The sequence below is a fragment of the Phycomyces blakesleeanus genome, assembly GCF_001638985.1.
Source record: "Phycomyces blakesleeanus NRRL 1555(-) unplaced genomic scaffold PHYBLscaffold_13, whole genome shotgun sequence".
NCBI lineage: Eukaryota > Fungi > Mucoromycota > Mucoromycetes > Mucorales > Phycomycetaceae > Phycomyces > Phycomyces blakesleeanus.
In genome coordinates, this window is record NW_017265146.1 from 1145954 (window position 1) to 1164073 (window position 18120).

Genomic DNA, 18120 nt, shown 5'->3' on the forward strand with positions numbered 1-18120 from the left:
ATATATATATAAGTCAATGATTGGCGATCTGGTATATATATAAGCCAATAATTGGTGATCTAGTATATATATATAAGTCAATGATTGCCGATCTGATATATATATAAGCTAATGATCGGCGATCTGATATATATATAAGCCAATGATCGGTGATCTGATATATATATAAGCCAATAATTGGTGATCTAGTATATATATAAGCTAATGATCGGCAATCTGGTATATATATAAGCCAATAATTGGTGATCTAGTATATATATAAGCTAATGATCGGTAATCTGGTATATATATAAGTCAATGATCGGCGATCTGATATATATATAAGCCAATAATTAGTGATCTAGTATATATATAAGCTAATGATCGGCGATCTGGTATATATATAAGTCAATGATCGGCGATCTGGTATATATATAAGCCAATAATTGGTGATCTAGTATATATATATAAGTCAATGATTGCCGATCTGGTATATATATAAGCTAATGATTGGCAATCTGCTATATATATAAACTAATGACAGTCAATTGAGTATATATATAAGTCAATAATTGTCAGTCCAATATAAATATAAGCCAATGACAGCTGATCTGTTATATATATAAGCTGATAACAGCCAATCTCATATATATATAAGCTGATAATAGTCAATCTGATATATATATAAACTATTGATAGTCAATCTCATATATATATAAGTGGATGATAGCTGATCTCATATATATATAAGCTAATAACTACTGATCTGGTTTATATGTAAACTAATTATTAATAATCAGATCTATATGTAAATCAATGATTGTATATCCAATATATATATAAACTGATAATAACTGATCCAGCCTATATATAAATCAATAGTGGCTAATCTGCTACTTATATAAGTTAATAAAAGCTGATCTATTTTATATATAAATTAATTACAATTAATATAATATTAATATTAACTAATAATATTTGATTTCTCATCAATATTAGCCAATAGTATTTAATCTCTCACTAATATTAGCCAATAACATTTGATCTCTCACTAATATTAACCAATAATATTGATTTCTCACTAATATTAACCAGTAACATTTGATCTCTCACTAATATTAACCAATAATATTTGATCTCTCACTAATATTAACCAATAATATTTGATCTTTCACCAATATTAACCAATAATATTTGATCTCTCACTAATATTAACCAATAATATTTGATCTCTCACTAATATTAGCCAATAGTATTTGATCTCTCACTAATATTAGCCAATAGTATTTAATTTATAACTTATATATATTCATAACATTTAATATCCTCCAACTTATACATATTATTATCATAGCATATTAATTCACACTTATCTATACCAAATTCATATTTAATAATATACTATTTATATCTAATAATATCAAGAAATATAACTTAAATACTCTAATCATACTTAATCTTAAAATAATTATATATTCTCATCTCCTTTATAATTGTGTATATATCTAAAGGACAACGTATAAAACTTACTTTTTTGTTGCTGTTGCTTAACTTGTGTGTATAGTTTAGTTGTTGTATTGTGCCGTTGTGAATCTCTAGGTCTCCAGTTCGAATCGCTTGTGGGTCATAAAATTTTACTAAAATACTTTATTTAGTGTAAATATTGGCTTTTATTTTCTTTTCCCTCGCATAAGTTTACATTACACTAGTTAATTTTTATTTTTTCTTTTAATATATCTATATTGATTTAAATATATATAAAACAAAAAAGTTTTATAGATACAGTAAGAATTTTTTACATGCAATACAGTAGACTTATTTAATTACAATTATCTTAAAATTCAAAATCTTAAGAGATATAAACTAAAGTTATAAATGTCATATTTTTAGAGTAACTTTTTATTAAAATTAGTTAAGCACAAAAATTCGTATGAATTATTTAATTGAAATAAAAAGGCAAATTTTAATGTTTTAATGTGTTTATTTATACTTTAAAATTATTAATCTTTTAAACTTCTCTTATTTATTGTTATAACCAGTTTTATAATTTATGTAGTTTGGCAATTTATTGTCTGTTTTAGTTTTTATTTTATTTTATTTTTGGAATTGAAAAAGTTTAATTATTAGCTGGTAAAAATCTCTCAATTTATAATATCTCAAAAAATAAAATGTAAAACAGATAATGAAACCCCCTATTAGATATATATTTTTTATTTTGTTTTTTACTTTTTTACTTTAGATTTCATATATATATATTTTTAACTTTTTAGTTTTATTTTATTTTATTTTGTTTTATTGTAATGTTTTTATTGCATTTATACCAAATTATGATACTCAAAAAAATTGTGTGAAAGCTCATGTTTTTTTTTTAGATTAATTCAATATTTTTCTTTTAATATATATTGATAATGTTATACTTGAGCAGCAATATTCGATTTATTTTAATTATCTACCGACCTGCCCACTATACCAAATCCCGGCGGCTATCTAATCGTAGCTTGATTTAAACTCCGAAAAAATTCTAAAGGCCGACAATGCGCCTCTAATGCCACTTTTCTGTTACTCTTCTTTATTAGCTATCGATAGAGCCAAGAAGCATATAAATACAATCAGTAGAAGTCGAGAAAAGTAGAATTATATCAATTTTATTTTTTGATAAAATATTGATTTCTCAAAAAAAAATAAAAAAATAATAATATTATAAATGCCGACTGAAACGAATATTTTTTATTTATTTATTTATTTATTTTTTGGTATCTTGCTTGCCCTTTAACCGAGGCGACAGATTGTTCAAATAATCTCAATTGCAAAAGGTATATATATATATTTGATATTCTTTATATTTTCTGTTGAAAGGTTGAAAAGTTGAAGAAAAATAATTTTTGTTACAGTCATTGGTGCAATGATTCCAGTTGAGGAATGAGGACGGAGGGTTTTATTTTCAAGCAGAATAAACAAAAATAATACTCTTATTTATTTATTTATTTATTTATTTATTTTATTTTTCTTCTGTGTGCATCTCTTTCAATAACCATACATATTCACATCAACATGCCCGAAAGTTACAACCGACATTACTACAATCATACACCAGCGCACATGCACGCATACACGTATTTTACCAAGAACAACTCTAAAAACATATTATATTTGTTAAAAGTGCGACTTTTCACCAAGACCACGAGCAAGTTTTAATATGTACCAACTAGAAAACAATTACTCGCATTCTCTTTGTATGATAAAGCCACATTATTATGATTTTTTATTTTATATATTTTTTAGGCCCCCTGTTGTATATATCAGCAAAAAATAGGGATAATCGATATATATATATATTTGAAACGGTAAATAATAAGAAGAGTAGGCGTGTGCAGTGATGGTAACTAATTTTTGTTTGTCGGTATATACCTTGATCGAAAAAATATACTTTTACTGTAAAGGTTTAATACTCATGAGAAAAAGATGGTAAGAATAGCGTCTGTACTTATGGCTATTGTAGAAAGCATATGTACAAAAGAAAAGCTTCCATTTCATGTTAAATCGAGTAATGATAAAGGTGCGTTACATACCAGAAACGAAAGCCAATTTATTGGTGGGGCAAGTTTTTGTTTACAAATAAAGGGCTTTTATACATTATATACGCTTGGGATAATTCACGGTGATTACAATGGTTCAAAAAATAAGATACAATATTCTTAACTAATATGAATTTTTATTGTGAAAAGAGTTTATTTTGAGTGATAATAGTATTTGTGATGGCACAATAAGTTAAACCTGTTTTGTAAAGAACTTAAGAATAAGTAGTTTCACCACAGAAAGTCAATCGTTTTTTTTAAAAAAGGAAGAGAGCCAGAAAATCATAAAATTACAAGGAGGTGAAGTATAAGATTTTTCCACCCCTGCGAAAATATATATGAACAGGCAGTACGCATCGCAAGAGAGGTAAACGATTGGCTTATCCTCCGTATGACATGGCTCAATAAATAAATAAATAATATTTAAATTTTGAGCCACAACAATTAAACGATGTTTTTCCCCATTTTGATTCTTTGTGTAGATAGAATTTGGAACGATTACAAAACAGTAATAAAAATAAATAAGTTATACAACAATGGTAATGTATTTTAAGAGGTTAAAACCATCGACCACATGGAGGTCAAAGTGAGACTCCAATAACTCCCAAATATTTTCTCATTCACGTTTATTGTCAATCAAATTACCTTGGCCTCATCCCGCACACCAAAGGTATCAACCATTTTTTATTCTCATTATTGTTATTCTATACTTCATCTGTATCCTTCATTACGCGTTTTTTCACCCTGGACAAGAGTCGATGTATTTTGCTTGATGTTAAAAAATCATCTGTTTCTATAGGTGTTTCTATGTGTTCTCTAATCCTTTTTTAGGAATCAGAGATCTATTGCACTGAATTTAAAAAGAAATAAAGAAAGAAAGAATGACAAAGAAATTGGATTGTCTAAAATTGCACCCAACTCAAATTAATTCTTGGTACAGTTGGCGTTTGTGTGCGTGGATAAACAATATAAAAGAAAGGAATAACTAATTGCCTTTCAATATTAGCAAAATCGTTGCTATTGTGGTGGACGATGAGGACTGTAGTGGTATATGAGTTTTGGTTAGGTGCAACTGTACTAATATTATTTTGTTTTTTTCGGCAGTTGCTTTGTGTTGGCAGTTTAATTATTTTCATGAAAAATGATAAAATGGTAAGAAATATAAAAACCTATAAGTCCAGTGCTATTTGATTATGTACTGGATCCGATTGTTTTGCGTGAGTGCGGGTGTGTGCGCAGAATGGTATCCTTTGATGTACCATATTCATTTATTTACGACCAAAACCGATAATTTCTTATGTATACCCATCCGCCAACTAGTCGAAAAGTTTAGTAGCAGTACTCCTAATGATTTGCACCAGTGCTTATTTCCATGTCATGTAAGACACATTAGTATAAAAATACGCCTTTCTTTTTCTTTTTCTTTTTCTTCAGCAGCCACTTGAATGTAAAGTATATCGACCAACTCGGGTGCATCGAAAACTGTAAAATAAATATGAAACTTTTCTTGCTAATTGCCTTGTAAATATTTTCGCAATTACATTTACCGTTCTCTACAAGAGCCTATTTGAAAACAAAGATAATATTTCTTGCTTTAATTAGAACTGTGGAGGCTCAATTAGCATGAAAACAATATTCGACTGTATAAGTATAATTTCTTGAAGACGTCGAGTATATCTGACTCTGGGTATCACATACAAGTACTCTGTTTTCTTCTTCTTTAAAATTAAATACAATAGAAGCTGTTAATAAAATAAGTTAATATAAAGAGTACATAATGATAGAAAAAAACAAATAAGTATTTCTATACTGTCAAATATACACACGGTTATGTCAAGTACTATCGTGGTTACTATTTGATTTTTTGAATTCAAGACATTAGAGTTACAAAGTACTTGTGGCGTCCATTATAATATCTTGGGTTGGTAATATAAAACGAAACACACTGGTATCGAGAGCTATATCATTACGAGAGAGTAAAATGCGTACTTAGTGATGTACTTTGGCGTACTTTCCCTGCCTACTTTAAACTCGTGTTTTAATAATGATTATCGTGTATTTCCGTACTGTGGTAATTAATATTATATATATACATATATATATACCAACGCCTTTTTTGTTAAATATCGAAATTGAAAGGGTTGCTCTAACAAAAAGATCAGATGATTGACTGTCGAGACTTGACCGAAACTTACAAACAATTAGTGTGCTAGATGTACAATTAATAATGATATTTATAATATTATAATCAATCTTACTCACGGGTATTTTAATCAAGATTATTACACCCAAAAGTATTTTACTCAAAAATATTAAATGCACCCAACACGTGTTGTACTTTTATATTGAACACTATTTGAATAGTAGTTAAAACATTGCTGCAACGAATTGTCAAGCATCGATAGCTAGTATAACCCTTATTGTCATTATATTAAAAGATATATATAAAATTCAATTTGTAATTCTTACTAATAGAGACCGTAAGCTTAGTAGAGTTAATTAAATTGATAATAGACTGATATATCTCAATAACCAAGACCAAAAAAAAATCGTATAAAACATATTTTTATTTTATTTTTATTAACGTAGATAAAGGTATTTCTTCTATTAGATTTCCTGAAACCGCCACATATAGTATACTTTTTTTGATAGAAGACAAACCTTTTCAATTTAAAGAAGAGTATGATACTGAGACACCACTATCGTCATTTGACATTAACTATCCGGATTAAAGTGAGGAGTCCAACGATGAGAATGAAGCTGACATTGTCGGTGTCATAGTATTTAAAGATACGATGGATTCAGGTATGCACCTATTGAACAAAGAAATATACATAAATCATTTTACAGATAATAATGATACTTATCATAACACTTGCCTTTTTGTAATCCCATATTTGAAAATGGATGGTATTCCATAAGTCACTCAACTAATGGCTCTATTTGGTGTTGTCTTTCAAGCGTCTTACTTATTTCAAGCAGGGACGATCTTCAACACTGAAATTATCCCAGCACTTTCTTGTTACCTGTGAGAAGGATACTGATTCTCATGTCATCGTTGATGTATAAAAGATCATGTCTGGATTCGATCTTACGAAGAAAACCCGTTTTCAAGTACACCATCTGTAACAAACGGTTTGTCATATACTTGCCAGGCTATCATAAATCCAACTGTTCCTCCGAGAAGTACCTTCCACCCCATCTATATATGACAGTAATTCTCTGTATGTTGATCCAGCAATTGAGAAGCTAGTCCCTCTCATGGTATTTATTTACAGCTTACTGAGAAAATATCGTGGCACGACATTCCCACAGCCTCAGGTTCGATGATTAAATCGCGTAATCTGGATCAAGCAAAACAATAGAAAGTACGATGACGGACGTATATGATGATGCAATTTAGACTGAACTGCTCGATGAAGCCAACGAGGCATTTGTAAATCATACCCATTATCTCATGTTGACATTGAATGTGGATTGGGTTAATCTGTTTGAAGGCCGGACTTATGCCGGTGGTGCTTTATATTTACTGATCAGCAATTTTTTCAGGGAAAACCAAATGAAAGCAGAAAGTATCATCCTCTTTGGTGTCATGCCTGGTCCAAAGGAAGCAGAGAATAATCAGATGGGCAATTTTCTGGAAAATCTTGTTGATGAGCTGGTAGAGTTGTACGGTGGTATAACTGCGAAGGCTACCGAGTTCCCTAGTGGTACTGCTGTCCATACTGCTATAATGCGTGTTACTTCCAACATACCTGCTGCTAGAAATGCTGTCGGATTCACATAACATGCAAACACAAACGGTTGTCATAAATTCAATCTATACTTCTCCGTGTTTATTGCATCAAGTAAGATCGATTACGTTGGGGCGACTATGAAAGCTGGGGGTCACGGACAAAGGAGATGAATTCGATATATACCAATATGTGGTCTTGTACAGAATCAGATGTAGAAAGAGAAATTCAGAGAAGCAGAACGGCGTGCAGTTTTCAGAGTTGCACCGCTTACACGATTGTTGATCTCACGCACAATATATTTTTGTGATAGCAAACCGTATGGCCAGCGTTTGAAATGGCTTTGCATTTTTCCGCTGCTGTTATTGCTCGTATGCAACGCTTTGCTGATGATATGACTGTTCCTTCTGAACATGCCGTCTTGTTCGAAAAAGTCGCGCCTGGGTTCCCATATATGAAGGCAGGTGAGTAGCGATTGTGGTGTCTGGTGTACTTGCTGTTGGTGTTGAGCGAGACTTTGCGCAAAAAGGATTTCAAAAACTAGATCAACCTTGTGAGAACATGCCGAAAGTTGAGAGGCTCATCAAACACATACTTACATATAGACTACGCACGCCAACCCCTTGGTGAAATTGGGAAATAATGTCAGAGTCTTTACGAAAAAAGCAGTATCACACCAAATATGCACTTGCGTGAGTCGACGCTTGACTTTGGTCCGGTTTATACATTTTGGATATATATCCTTGAGCGGTACAGTGATAAGTTAAAAAAATCAAGACAAACTACCGCAATGGTCTTGAGATGACATTAATGAGTGTTTCCCTGGATAAGGCGTTCACCGACATGTTTTCTTCGTATGTATTCCACTAATCTTTCGCTCCATATGATAAATTTTCCATAAAACGTTGCGCAAGTGCTGTCTGAATCTTATCTATCGTGTCTTTAGTGTATTGATAATAACCATCTTCCTGCATTGCCATTCAGCCTCCCGATGCTTCAGCAAGTCGTCAACAACCCATGGTACAATGTAATCGGAACTAAAGCGTTGCCACCAACTACCATGCCGTTGAAGTTACAAAATTTGAATACGATGAAGTATGATTACTCTTAATGGCTATTCAAATTTTATGTCAAGGCTTACCAGAATTCTTTTTTTTTCTGCGGCGTGAGTATTTCACTTGGTGAGAATGTGCTGGTAAACATTTGCATTAAGAAGATGAAGAATATTTCGTTGCTTGGCAAGGAGTTCTTTAGCGGACAGAAAAAATATCGCAGTTCAACTGTGCGGGTTATGTTTTTTGGTAGGATAGCTGATGACATCTATAAATTCCCTGGTCAGATTGAGTACATATTTACTCGTCAACAAGATCGGTAGAATCAAAAGTGTCAACGTTTGGTTTTATAAAAAGATTTGCGACATGCCATTCCGTCAGAATGAAGTCGTTAGTTGGGTAAGGTCTGAATTTGTGGGTGAGTGGGTTTATGGAGAAAAGTGTCGCGTGCATCGTCCCAATGCATCGTCTGCGTTCGTATTTCGCGTTGACTACGCACAACATCCAGGGTGAGATCCAAAAGCGCCTGGTTATCCCACTGCTTAGAAAAGTAGTCACGAAATAATAATAAAAAATAGAATGATTTATATTAGTAATATAAATAATTATAATAAGAGTTTTTTTTTGACTGTAAAAAGGTTTATCTTTATTTATCTCTCTATTTTTCTTTGGTTTTAGCATTACTTCTTTATCAAATATTTAAAAATATTAAAGTGAATTTTATTGTCGACTTTTATTTCGTTATTAACGAATAGTAAAAACCATTATTTATTTTTCTTGTTTTTATCAAAAGTATGAAAGGCAAAATATCTGTATATTCAATACGCGATGCCCGCCATTTTGCGTTTTGGTTTATATTTACATATATTATATTAAAGTTTATTGAATAAATACTTGATTTCGATTTTGATTAGTTTCGATTTTATTGAGAAAAATAAAAGCAATTTTTTTTTCAAGAATACTTTATTTTTGATATAAAGAATAATTAACAATGATATTAAAGACATGCGAAATGCAAGTAAAAATTAAAAGGAAAAATGTAGGGTAGTTTGACTGGTAGCATTGAGGTAAAGTTTCAAATAGACAATCTTTTGAAAATTTACAGATCAAATGTTATAAAAGTAAGGCAAGCCTTCTCTACTGTTTTTAGACAAAACTGTTAATGATATCTATTATATATAGCCATATATACTCTCTCTCACCGTTGTTGTTGTTTTTTTTTAATTATTGTATAAACATTCGTCTTCTGATTAATTTTTTTTTCATCCTCGAGAAAGTTCTTGAGATATTTTCTTGTTACATGAAGGAACCGGTAGAGCGACCTTCAGAATGACTTGCTTCATTCTAACTTTGGATATTTGATCAAATATTACATTTTTTTCTACAATAACAAACGCAATGCTCGCCCATTATTGCTTTGTCTTGATTTTTGAGAAAATCGTCTTACTGGAGGTTTTGTGTGTGTGTGTGTGTGTTTGTGTTTATTCGGATTTTATATTTGCAGATTATAGTACATATACTTCTTTAGCTTTTAAGCAGCATAATTGTATCTTAGTTTGTTTATGTATTATCTATAAAAAATATATATATTTGAAAAAAAAGGGGGACGCTTAATGGAAATAGTAGAAAAAATTAAGATCAAAAGCAATTGAGATATGATCGGTATATAGGAGATAGCAGCGTAAAGGCTGACCCCGACAAAGTAATACAATATTCCCATAATGCAATTTCATTGGACGGATCATTATTTTTTTATAAAATAAAAATAAAAATTAAGTAGGGTGGAGGCATATTTTCCTGAACACGATGTTACAATATTGTTCAATCTCAATTTGATATTTATTTATTTATTTTAAAGAAAAGTAAAGAACGTGTGCAAAGTGGGCAAACAATCTTGTACAATTTGAAAGTTTGGTTTATTTACATGAAATAAATATTAAAAATATAAGAATGAAAAAAAAAGACTGTAATGAAGGATTGTGCTTCAAACAGTTTTCTGCTCAGTTGGCAGAGCTGGTTAAAGACTTCTTGTATACCACTAATATATACCTGATTGCAAGACTCTTTGATCTGGTTGGTTCACTATCTCTTTTATCTAGCTCTTCCAAAACAACCAGATTTGCTCAATTGAATTGAATTTTAACTGTTGTGTCTATTACTAGAACTTTAAAAAATAAAGATATAAAAAGTGGTGTTAATTCGACTTTCTTTCTTTCTTTTATTATTATGAAGCTAAATCGGAATATTACAAGAGTCCAGAGTTCAATTTGCTGGTATTTGATTCAAAAGCACAACATATTACTTACCTCAAGTCTCTCGCAGTGAGATTTCACGTTCTTGCCACATACACACTTCTGGGCCTTTCTAAAGTATTTTTTTTTCATGAATCAAAAGTCATTCCCGACTTTAATCTGGGCGATTTTGATCATTTTGATCTTTTTATCCCAAAGTGTTCCTCTCATTTATTACAGCTTATAAGCCATACATACAAACAAACCTAAAAAAATGAAGAGGCTTAAAGTGAGATCAAGAGATTATAAGAGCTTAATTTACAATCATCGACATTCATGCTACCAGAATTGCTTTTATATACCAATATAGCTGATGTATGCTCAACAAGTAACAAACTGTGAGAAAATAAAAATAATGATAATCAATACTATATACTTATGTCTCCCTTCATTTTTGGAAGTAAATTGCGTATAATATTAAGCATGATTTTGAAACATAAAAGAATTGGTGCCTAGGAATATGAAGTAAATAAACAAGTCAAAATGATGCATTAAACGGCATTATAGTCACCGTAAAGTCGATAGCCTACCAATTTATCAATGTACAAATGTAGAAAAAAACTGGTATTCTTGAACAAACGAACAAACCAAAAACTATATTATCAAACCCTTGATCAAAGAAGTAGCTGGTATGATTTCAAAGGCTATAAACTCTCTAAAGAGAAAAATATATATTTATAAGAGAAGTGGTGCTCCGAGCTATGCTTTATACATATGGTTTCGGTGTATCGGTTTTAAAGCCGAATTATGATACAAAAAAGAAAGGTATTGGTGGTAGCGGAAGACTAAAAGACTACAAGAGCTGAAGAAGAATAAGAAGAAGAAGTAGCTGTTGCTGGCTGTTGTAGGCGAAAAACTCTTTTTGAACGAGCTTGGTCTTCAAGGTACGTTATCTTGTATGTGCCAAGCTAGCACTCCCCCACACCTTTCTCCCCCACCTCCATCCCTTCTCGCCTTCCAAGAAAGGAAGACATAATGTTACACCAACCAAAGCGCTACTGAAACAAAGTCGAGCAAATTTCAAAAGCTTCAAAGATTTTTGTTCTTTTTTTTTTTTTTTTTTTAAAAAAAAAATTCAAAATGACTAAAACTCAATGAGTCTATCAGATATATTAGCATAATGAGTATGACTAGAAGAAGGAGATTTCCAAATAATACAGTTATACGATTGATTTCTAACTATCTTAAAGATACATTGTTTTCCGCACATCTTTTTTTCAAATACAAAGTTGCATAAATAACGAATTTATTTGATTCCAATCCCATATACAGACCACACTACATCTTGTACTTTGTACATCTCTTGCCTTCTTCGTTAACTCTCAACCCCCCTTTCGTTTTTTTATTCTTTAAAAAAATACAAACCAATCAGGGTTGTTTTTACCAAGTTAAAAATATGGCTTTGTATGTTTTATATACATATATATATATATATATATATTTATTATATTTTAAAATCGGAACTGGAATATAACCCATCATATTTCCTATTTTAATTTTTTTTTAGATTTTTTTTTTTAAAAAAAAACTCAGATTAGATTATAGAGAAAGCAAGCAACTTATATATTATATATATATATTGAATACTCCTTTTTCATTATTACTTTTTTCTTTCCTTCAATAAATAATAATAATAATAATGAGCTCAAGTAGCCAAACCTCTAGAAATGAATGGACTCCCGAGAGTTGGAAGACAAAGCCGATTGTCCAAGATGTCACTTACGAAGATCAAGAACATGCCAAACGTGTTTTGTCTAAATTGGATCGTCTTCCTCCATTAGTTTCTGCAAAAGAGGTACTTGTAGAAAACGACATTTTATATACAATAAGAATATGTATATTGAATGACTCGATCTAAATTTTAATGACAACAACAATTTATAGATTGACAACCTTAGACAACAACTCAAGGAAGTTGCATTAGGAAACTCATTCTTATTGCAAGGTGGTGATTGTGCAGAATTATTTGACTATTGCTCTCAAGTATGTACATATACATATACATAGATAGATAGATAGATAGATATAGCTTTTGTTTATTATTAACTAATTGACAACAATACAACTGATGTATATGCGTATAATGTTAACGTAATTCGGTTTGCAGGATCCCATCGAGGCAAAGTTAAAGGTACTTCTTCAAATGTCATTGGTTTTGACCTGGGGTGCAAGAACATCTGTTGTACGCATTGCTCGTATGGCTGGCCAATATGCAAAACCCAGAAGCAAGCCAACAGAGATGTATGAAGGAAAAGAGATTCTTTCTTTCAGGTGAGTAACCAAATAATAGTAAGGAGAGGCTGTGTAGTAGTTCTATACACAAGATTTTTACAGACTTTTGTTACTGTCAAGAGATTTAATTGAATCTTCATTTTTTGTAGAGGTGATAATGTCAATGGATTCGATCCAAAAGATCGTGATGCTGATCCAGAAAGACTACTTGGGTAAGATATAGATAAACATATGTTCTTTAATATATAAGCTAATGTATTTTATTTCACTATTGATATATGTATATATATAATAGCGCATACTTTCATTCTGCTGCTACTCTTAACTACGTAAGATCCTTGTTAGACTCTGGTTTTGCAGGTAAGAAGAAGAAGAAAAAGAGAGAGAGAGAGTTAGATAGGGACAAGGATAAATTTTACAATATACTAAATGCGCATTATTTCTTAGATCTTCATGATCCTTCAAACTGGAACTTGAACCACGTCCGGTCTGAATCTGTCAGAAGTGAATATCAACAGATCGTAACTCAATTGACAGATGCTCTTGATTTCATGGGCACTATTGGAGCAGACTCAAGACAACAGAACAACAATGCATTGAATTCTGTGGACTTTTTTGTGTCCCACGAAGCCTTGTTGCTCGACTTTGAGGCCTCTCTGACTCGCCTGTTGCCCTGTACCATTCCTTCCGCTGACAACAAGGCAAAGAAGGAAAAGAAATGGTACAACGCCGGTGCACATTTCTTGTGGATCGGAGATCGTACCAGACAACCGGATGGTGCTCATGTTGAGTACATGCGCGGAATTGAGAATCCTATTGGTATCAAAGTAGGACCGACCACAAAGCCAGACGAACTCGTCGAATTGCTCAACACTGTCAATCCTGACAAACACATCGGTAAGGTTACGCTGATCACTCGGTTTGGTGCAGGCCAGGTCGAGAAGCACTTGCCTCAGCACATCAAGGCTGTTAAGAAGTCAGGTCACATTCCTGTCTGGGTGTGTGATCCTATGCACGGAAACACCAAGAACGCAACCGGTGGCATAAAAACTCGTCACTTTATTGATATCATTCAAGAGCTGTCTGAGGCTTTCCGAGTACACAAGGACAACAACAGCAAACTTAACGGTGTTCATTTTGAGTTGACTGGAGACAGTGTGACTGGTTAGTACAAACAACCAAATTTTACTAGTATTAGTTGGGGTTAAAGGTCTATCCAAGTATATTGACTGTTTGTGTGTGTTTATAGAATGTATTGGTGGATCTATGGATCTCAAGGACGCTGATTTGTCTACAAACTACCAGACATACTGTGACCCTCGCTTAAACTACGAGCAGGCACTTGATGTTGCATTCTTGATTGGCAAATATTATCAAAAAGAACGTAGAGGACAAGTTTTTCCTAGCTTGTAAGAATGTAACACATTATGAATCTTAATATATATACATAGAAGCCAAAAACTAAACAAAAACAAAAACTTAAATATATATATATATGTGTGTGTGTGTGTGCGTGTCTGTATTTGTAGCTGTAAAATTTATGTATAATTTATATATATCGCAGAGAATCCCATAGAATATTTTATCAATATCTTTCCTATCATTTTTTTTCTTAAATAAAAAGTATTTTTATTACTATTACTATTACTACTATCCCTTGTCCTGAATAGTGCAATTCATGTATCTGTTAAGGGTATTATAGGTATTATTTAACGTGTATTAAGATACAACAACTGGCACCAATATTATTACTAATATGGATAATAATGGTGGGTTTTGCGTATGAGAGAAATGATATTATTATAAATATGACAGAATACCATAGAAGATGTCAAAACGCCAATATGATTTTCAAAATTGCATATGCCTTTTAATTTTCTATATTTAAATCAAATTCAAAGAAAACAACTATTACTGTTTTTTTTCTTTATTTTATATATATATATATTATTCACGATAAGTTGGATTTTTAAAACAAACAAACTAAAAAGGAAAGAGTCTTTTATGAATTATAAGACTTTTTGGTTTTATTCTCGCCAATCAATCATGTCTTTAAGATTGTTGGCTTATAACTATTTTATATATCAAAACAAGATGAAAAACATAAATTGAAAGATATATATATATAAATATAAATACCTAATGCATTAAAGAAAAACGCCCAAATACCTACTCAATCATTTGCGTTCTTAATCACTTAATCACTCAAACAAACAGCAAAAAGTAATACAATTAACGGTACTGGTAACTATCGTAATCTTAACAAATTCATTACTTTGTCTTTTATGAAACCTCGGGTATCTTTTACGTATATGCATGCTTCTAGCTGAAATTGCTGACTTTTTTTTTCTTTCTTTTCTTAGCAAGATCAGTAAAACGGTCAAATAACTAACATCCAAAATGGTCAAAATTAATAAATATTCCACAAGCCTTTAAATATATTTTTTTGGTTTATTTGTTTGTTTTTATTTGCTTTCATTAAGAAAGGATAAAAAATACTGTGCTTTGATTCCATTTTATTTTATTTGTATTTGTATTTGTATTTGTATTTGGGTAAAGGAGAGGAGTAGATTTCTGATTTTTCGGTTCATTTTATATTATTTCGGTTTGGCTTGGCTGGTTTGTTTACACTCATCTTGCATTTTACTATATATATTTTGGATCAAATTTTCTTAAAGTTTCCATAAATGTAAATATGCACAAATACATAAATACGTAAATACAAAATTTCTAAATAAATTTCTAAATAAAATATATATATATATAAATATACGATTTTTCTGAAATGGCGTTGTTGAATTTTGCAATATTTATACCTTTATACACTAATACATTCAAAAATACTTTTATACTCTCATGCGTATTAATGCCCTGCTTTGCTCAATAATGAAAATGAAAAGGTATATTAAGTCTTGGCATCCCGTGTATCTTGATGATTTCTTTGTTGCAGTTAATTGATGATTGTCTTGGTTTGATACTATATATCCTGACCTATTACTTATTGTCATCATTAGTTATGTAGCTTTTATGCATAAATGTATATATACATATATATTTCTCTTGTAAACGATAAATATTTCTTGGGTCAAATGTATAAACTATGAATATTTTAACAATTAAATTAATAATGGTCTGACTGATACATTACATTATAAATCCAATACGGCTTTTTTTCTTTAAATCTTTTACCGCCTACTTTTTCTTTTCAAAGAAGATCAGCTATAATTTATACTTGAATATCACAATTTTGCTTTATTTTTATTTTTAATAACTTACATCGCGTATTTATTGTACTGTATTATATTTCATTTTACGCTTGTTTTTGGATTTTAGCTTTTTTGGCTTTTGTGTAGAACCCTTTGATTGTAAAGCCTAGACTTTCAAATGCTTTCAGTAAATATATACATATATACATACTAGATCCAAAAAATTAAAGGACAATCAAAGACATACTTGCCCGAACATATACACAATATATATATATATATATATATAAAGTTAATTACTAGTGTTATTATTTTGTGCGAAATTAAAGCGATGAAATCACAGGAGTTCTGCTTTTTTTTTAAGTTTTTTTTTTAAAATAATAATAATCTTTTTTGTATTATTTGTTCATTACGTTATGTTGTATTTATTAGACCCCTATGATAGCGCCCTTGTATATATTATACAATAATAATATATAGTATATATCTTGTACATATCAGCATTATCTGTACAGAAGTATCAGTATTGATATTGAAGTGATATGTAAATGTCTTGAGAATTTGGGTTATTTTCTTATAGACAAGGCCAGTCAAATAATCTTGATGCTAAGAAAGACTGTTTTCTTGTTTTAGTATCTTTAGTTTATTCTATTTAAGAGTAGCAAAATTCACTCGTATAAAGATGGTTGATTGGCAAGAATAAAATAAGAAAATAAGAAAACGTCATATCGACGAAACCGTACATCTATACAAAATAGTTCTTTTTAAAAATAAGAAATATTAAAATATATAAAAGGCATTTGTCCTGTCATTTTGTAAATCACAATAAAAGGAATCCAATATCTCTTTTGATTTTACTTTGTTTTCTTATATTTTTTTCATTCACTCTACTATATTATATCCTACTTTGCATACTTCTTTATCTATCTATCTATATATCTATCTATCTGTCATTCATTCATATTTATATTGAAATCAAAATGCCTTTAATTCCTACATACTCAGAGCCAATCTATCTTCAAACTGCCGAAGATCCATACTTCTTAGAAAGCTACCCAGACTTTCTCAAATACAACAGCATGATTTGGCTTGATACCCAAGTCAAACCATCCTTTGAATTCTACGAGCCCCCATTCATGATGGCATACATTGACACCTACCACTCAGACTTTTCAAGTTATAATTTTGAAAATACTTGGCAAGATACAATCCCCAATACAAATCCAAATACCTATACAAGCTCAAGCTCAAGCTCAAGCTCAAGTCCTAGCCCAAGTCCGAGTCCAAGTCCAAGTCCGAGTACATTCACAAGCACTTTGTATCCCACAAGTCTTTATACTGCCACAGATTCTGATTCAGAGCAAGAATATGACCTTGAACAAGAAATCAAACCATCTCCTGCACAGAACTACCATTTCCACAATATCCAGAGCAACCTTAAAATCTTACCAGCTCCCAGCAGTCCAGAAGAGACAAGCTCAAAAAGACAACGATCCAATAAAGTTTGTGCTCAAGCACAGCGCAAAAAACCCCATTCTTGTTCACATTGTACAAAGTCATTCTCACGCCGATATGATCTCTTGCGACACGATCGTCTACACACCGGAAGTAAACCATATGTGTGCCCATGTTGTCTAAAAGAATTCAGTCGATCAGACGCTCGCAGACGACATTTCCAGGTTGACCCAGGATGTTATCATGGTGCTGCCGTGCTAAAGCTGATTAAAGAAAAAGTCAATTTCTCTTTGTGATATATTATCATTGTTATTCTTATTCTTATTCTTATTCTTATTCTTATTCTTATGATTATGATTATGATTATCTTGTACATTTGTCTTTATCTTTTTTTATATTCAATTTTAGCTTTCTATTCAAGGAAATGCCAAGTATTCACAAAAGTATATATATATATATATATATATATATTATATGCTTATTTACAGTTCTATTTTGCAGGTCATTACGTTCTATATCCATCTTCTTTATACATTCTTTATTCCTTCCTTTTATTTGTTTTAAACTTCCTTTCATTCATTTTGTTTCCATTCAAT

General features: G+C 31.0%; 6 protein-coding genes across 6 annotated transcripts; all 6 read left to right on the forward strand.

The window, feature by feature from the left end:
• The first annotated feature begins 2758 nt into the window (after positions 1–2758).
• On the forward strand, positions 2759–3741 carry PHYBLDRAFT_159179 (hypothetical protein). The gene is given in 4 exon segments (XM_018433933.1): positions 2759–2785; positions 2855–2859; positions 3040–3288; positions 3304–3741. The coding sequence occupies 1 exon segment, from the start codon at positions 3466–3468 to the stop codon at positions 3676–3678; it is 213 nt and encodes a 70-aa protein (XP_018290632.1). The 5' UTR covers positions 2759–2785; positions 2855–2859; positions 3040–3288; positions 3304–3465; the 3' UTR covers positions 3679–3741.
• A 1857-nt stretch (positions 3742–5598) lies between these two features.
• Positions 5599–7341, forward strand: PHYBLDRAFT_73326 (hypothetical protein; the record flags this gene model as incomplete). The annotated part of the gene is made up of 6 exons (XM_018442829.1): positions 5599–5625; positions 5731–5734; positions 6288–6359; positions 6627–6740; positions 6793–6875; positions 6958–7341. The coding sequence occupies 6 exons, from the start codon at positions 5599–5601 to the stop codon at positions 7339–7341; spliced, it is 684 nt and encodes a 227-aa protein (XP_018290633.1).
• Positions 7342–8279: 938 nt separating this feature from the next.
• PHYBLDRAFT_169718 (hypothetical protein) lies at positions 8280–8853 on the forward strand (the record flags this gene model as incomplete). Its single annotated transcript, XM_018436145.1, has 2 exons — positions 8280–8383; positions 8628–8853. 2 exons carry the CDS (start codon positions 8280–8282, stop codon positions 8851–8853), a joined length of 330 nt encoding a protein of 109 aa, XP_018290634.1.
• A 478-nt stretch (positions 8854–9331) lies between these two features.
• PHYBLDRAFT_73328 (hypothetical protein) lies at positions 9332–10841 on the forward strand (the record flags this gene model as incomplete). The annotated part of the gene is made up of 4 exons (XM_018442830.1): positions 9332–9356; positions 9382–9457; positions 10296–10417; positions 10573–10841. The coding sequence occupies 4 exons, from the start codon at positions 9332–9334 to the stop codon at positions 10839–10841; spliced, it is 492 nt and encodes a 163-aa protein (XP_018290635.1).
• Positions 10842–12270: 1429 nt separating this feature from the next.
• PHYBLDRAFT_113606 (hypothetical protein) lies at positions 12271–14276 on the forward strand (the record flags this gene model as incomplete). Its single annotated transcript, XM_018428348.1, has 7 exons — positions 12271–12432; positions 12516–12614; positions 12739–12902; positions 13013–13075; positions 13159–13223; positions 13311–14027; positions 14113–14276. The coding sequence occupies 7 exons, from the start codon at positions 12271–12273 to the stop codon at positions 14274–14276; spliced, it is 1434 nt and encodes a 477-aa protein (XP_018290636.1).
• Positions 14277–17049: 2773 nt separating this feature from the next.
• On the forward strand, positions 17050–17820 carry PHYBLDRAFT_146783 (C2H2-type zinc finger transcription factor; the record flags this gene model as incomplete). The annotated part of the gene is made up of 1 exon (XM_018431725.1): positions 17050–17820. One exon carries the CDS (start codon positions 17050–17052, stop codon positions 17818–17820), a length of 771 nt encoding a protein of 256 aa, XP_018290637.1.
• Positions 17821–18120: the final 300 nt, after the last annotated feature.

What these genes read in the sequence shown, in the direction of transcription:
- PHYBLDRAFT_159179 (XM_018433933.1), top strand. Translation starts at nt 3,466, where the DNA reads ATGGCTATTGTAGAAAGCATATGTACAAAAGAAAAGCTTCCATTTCAT.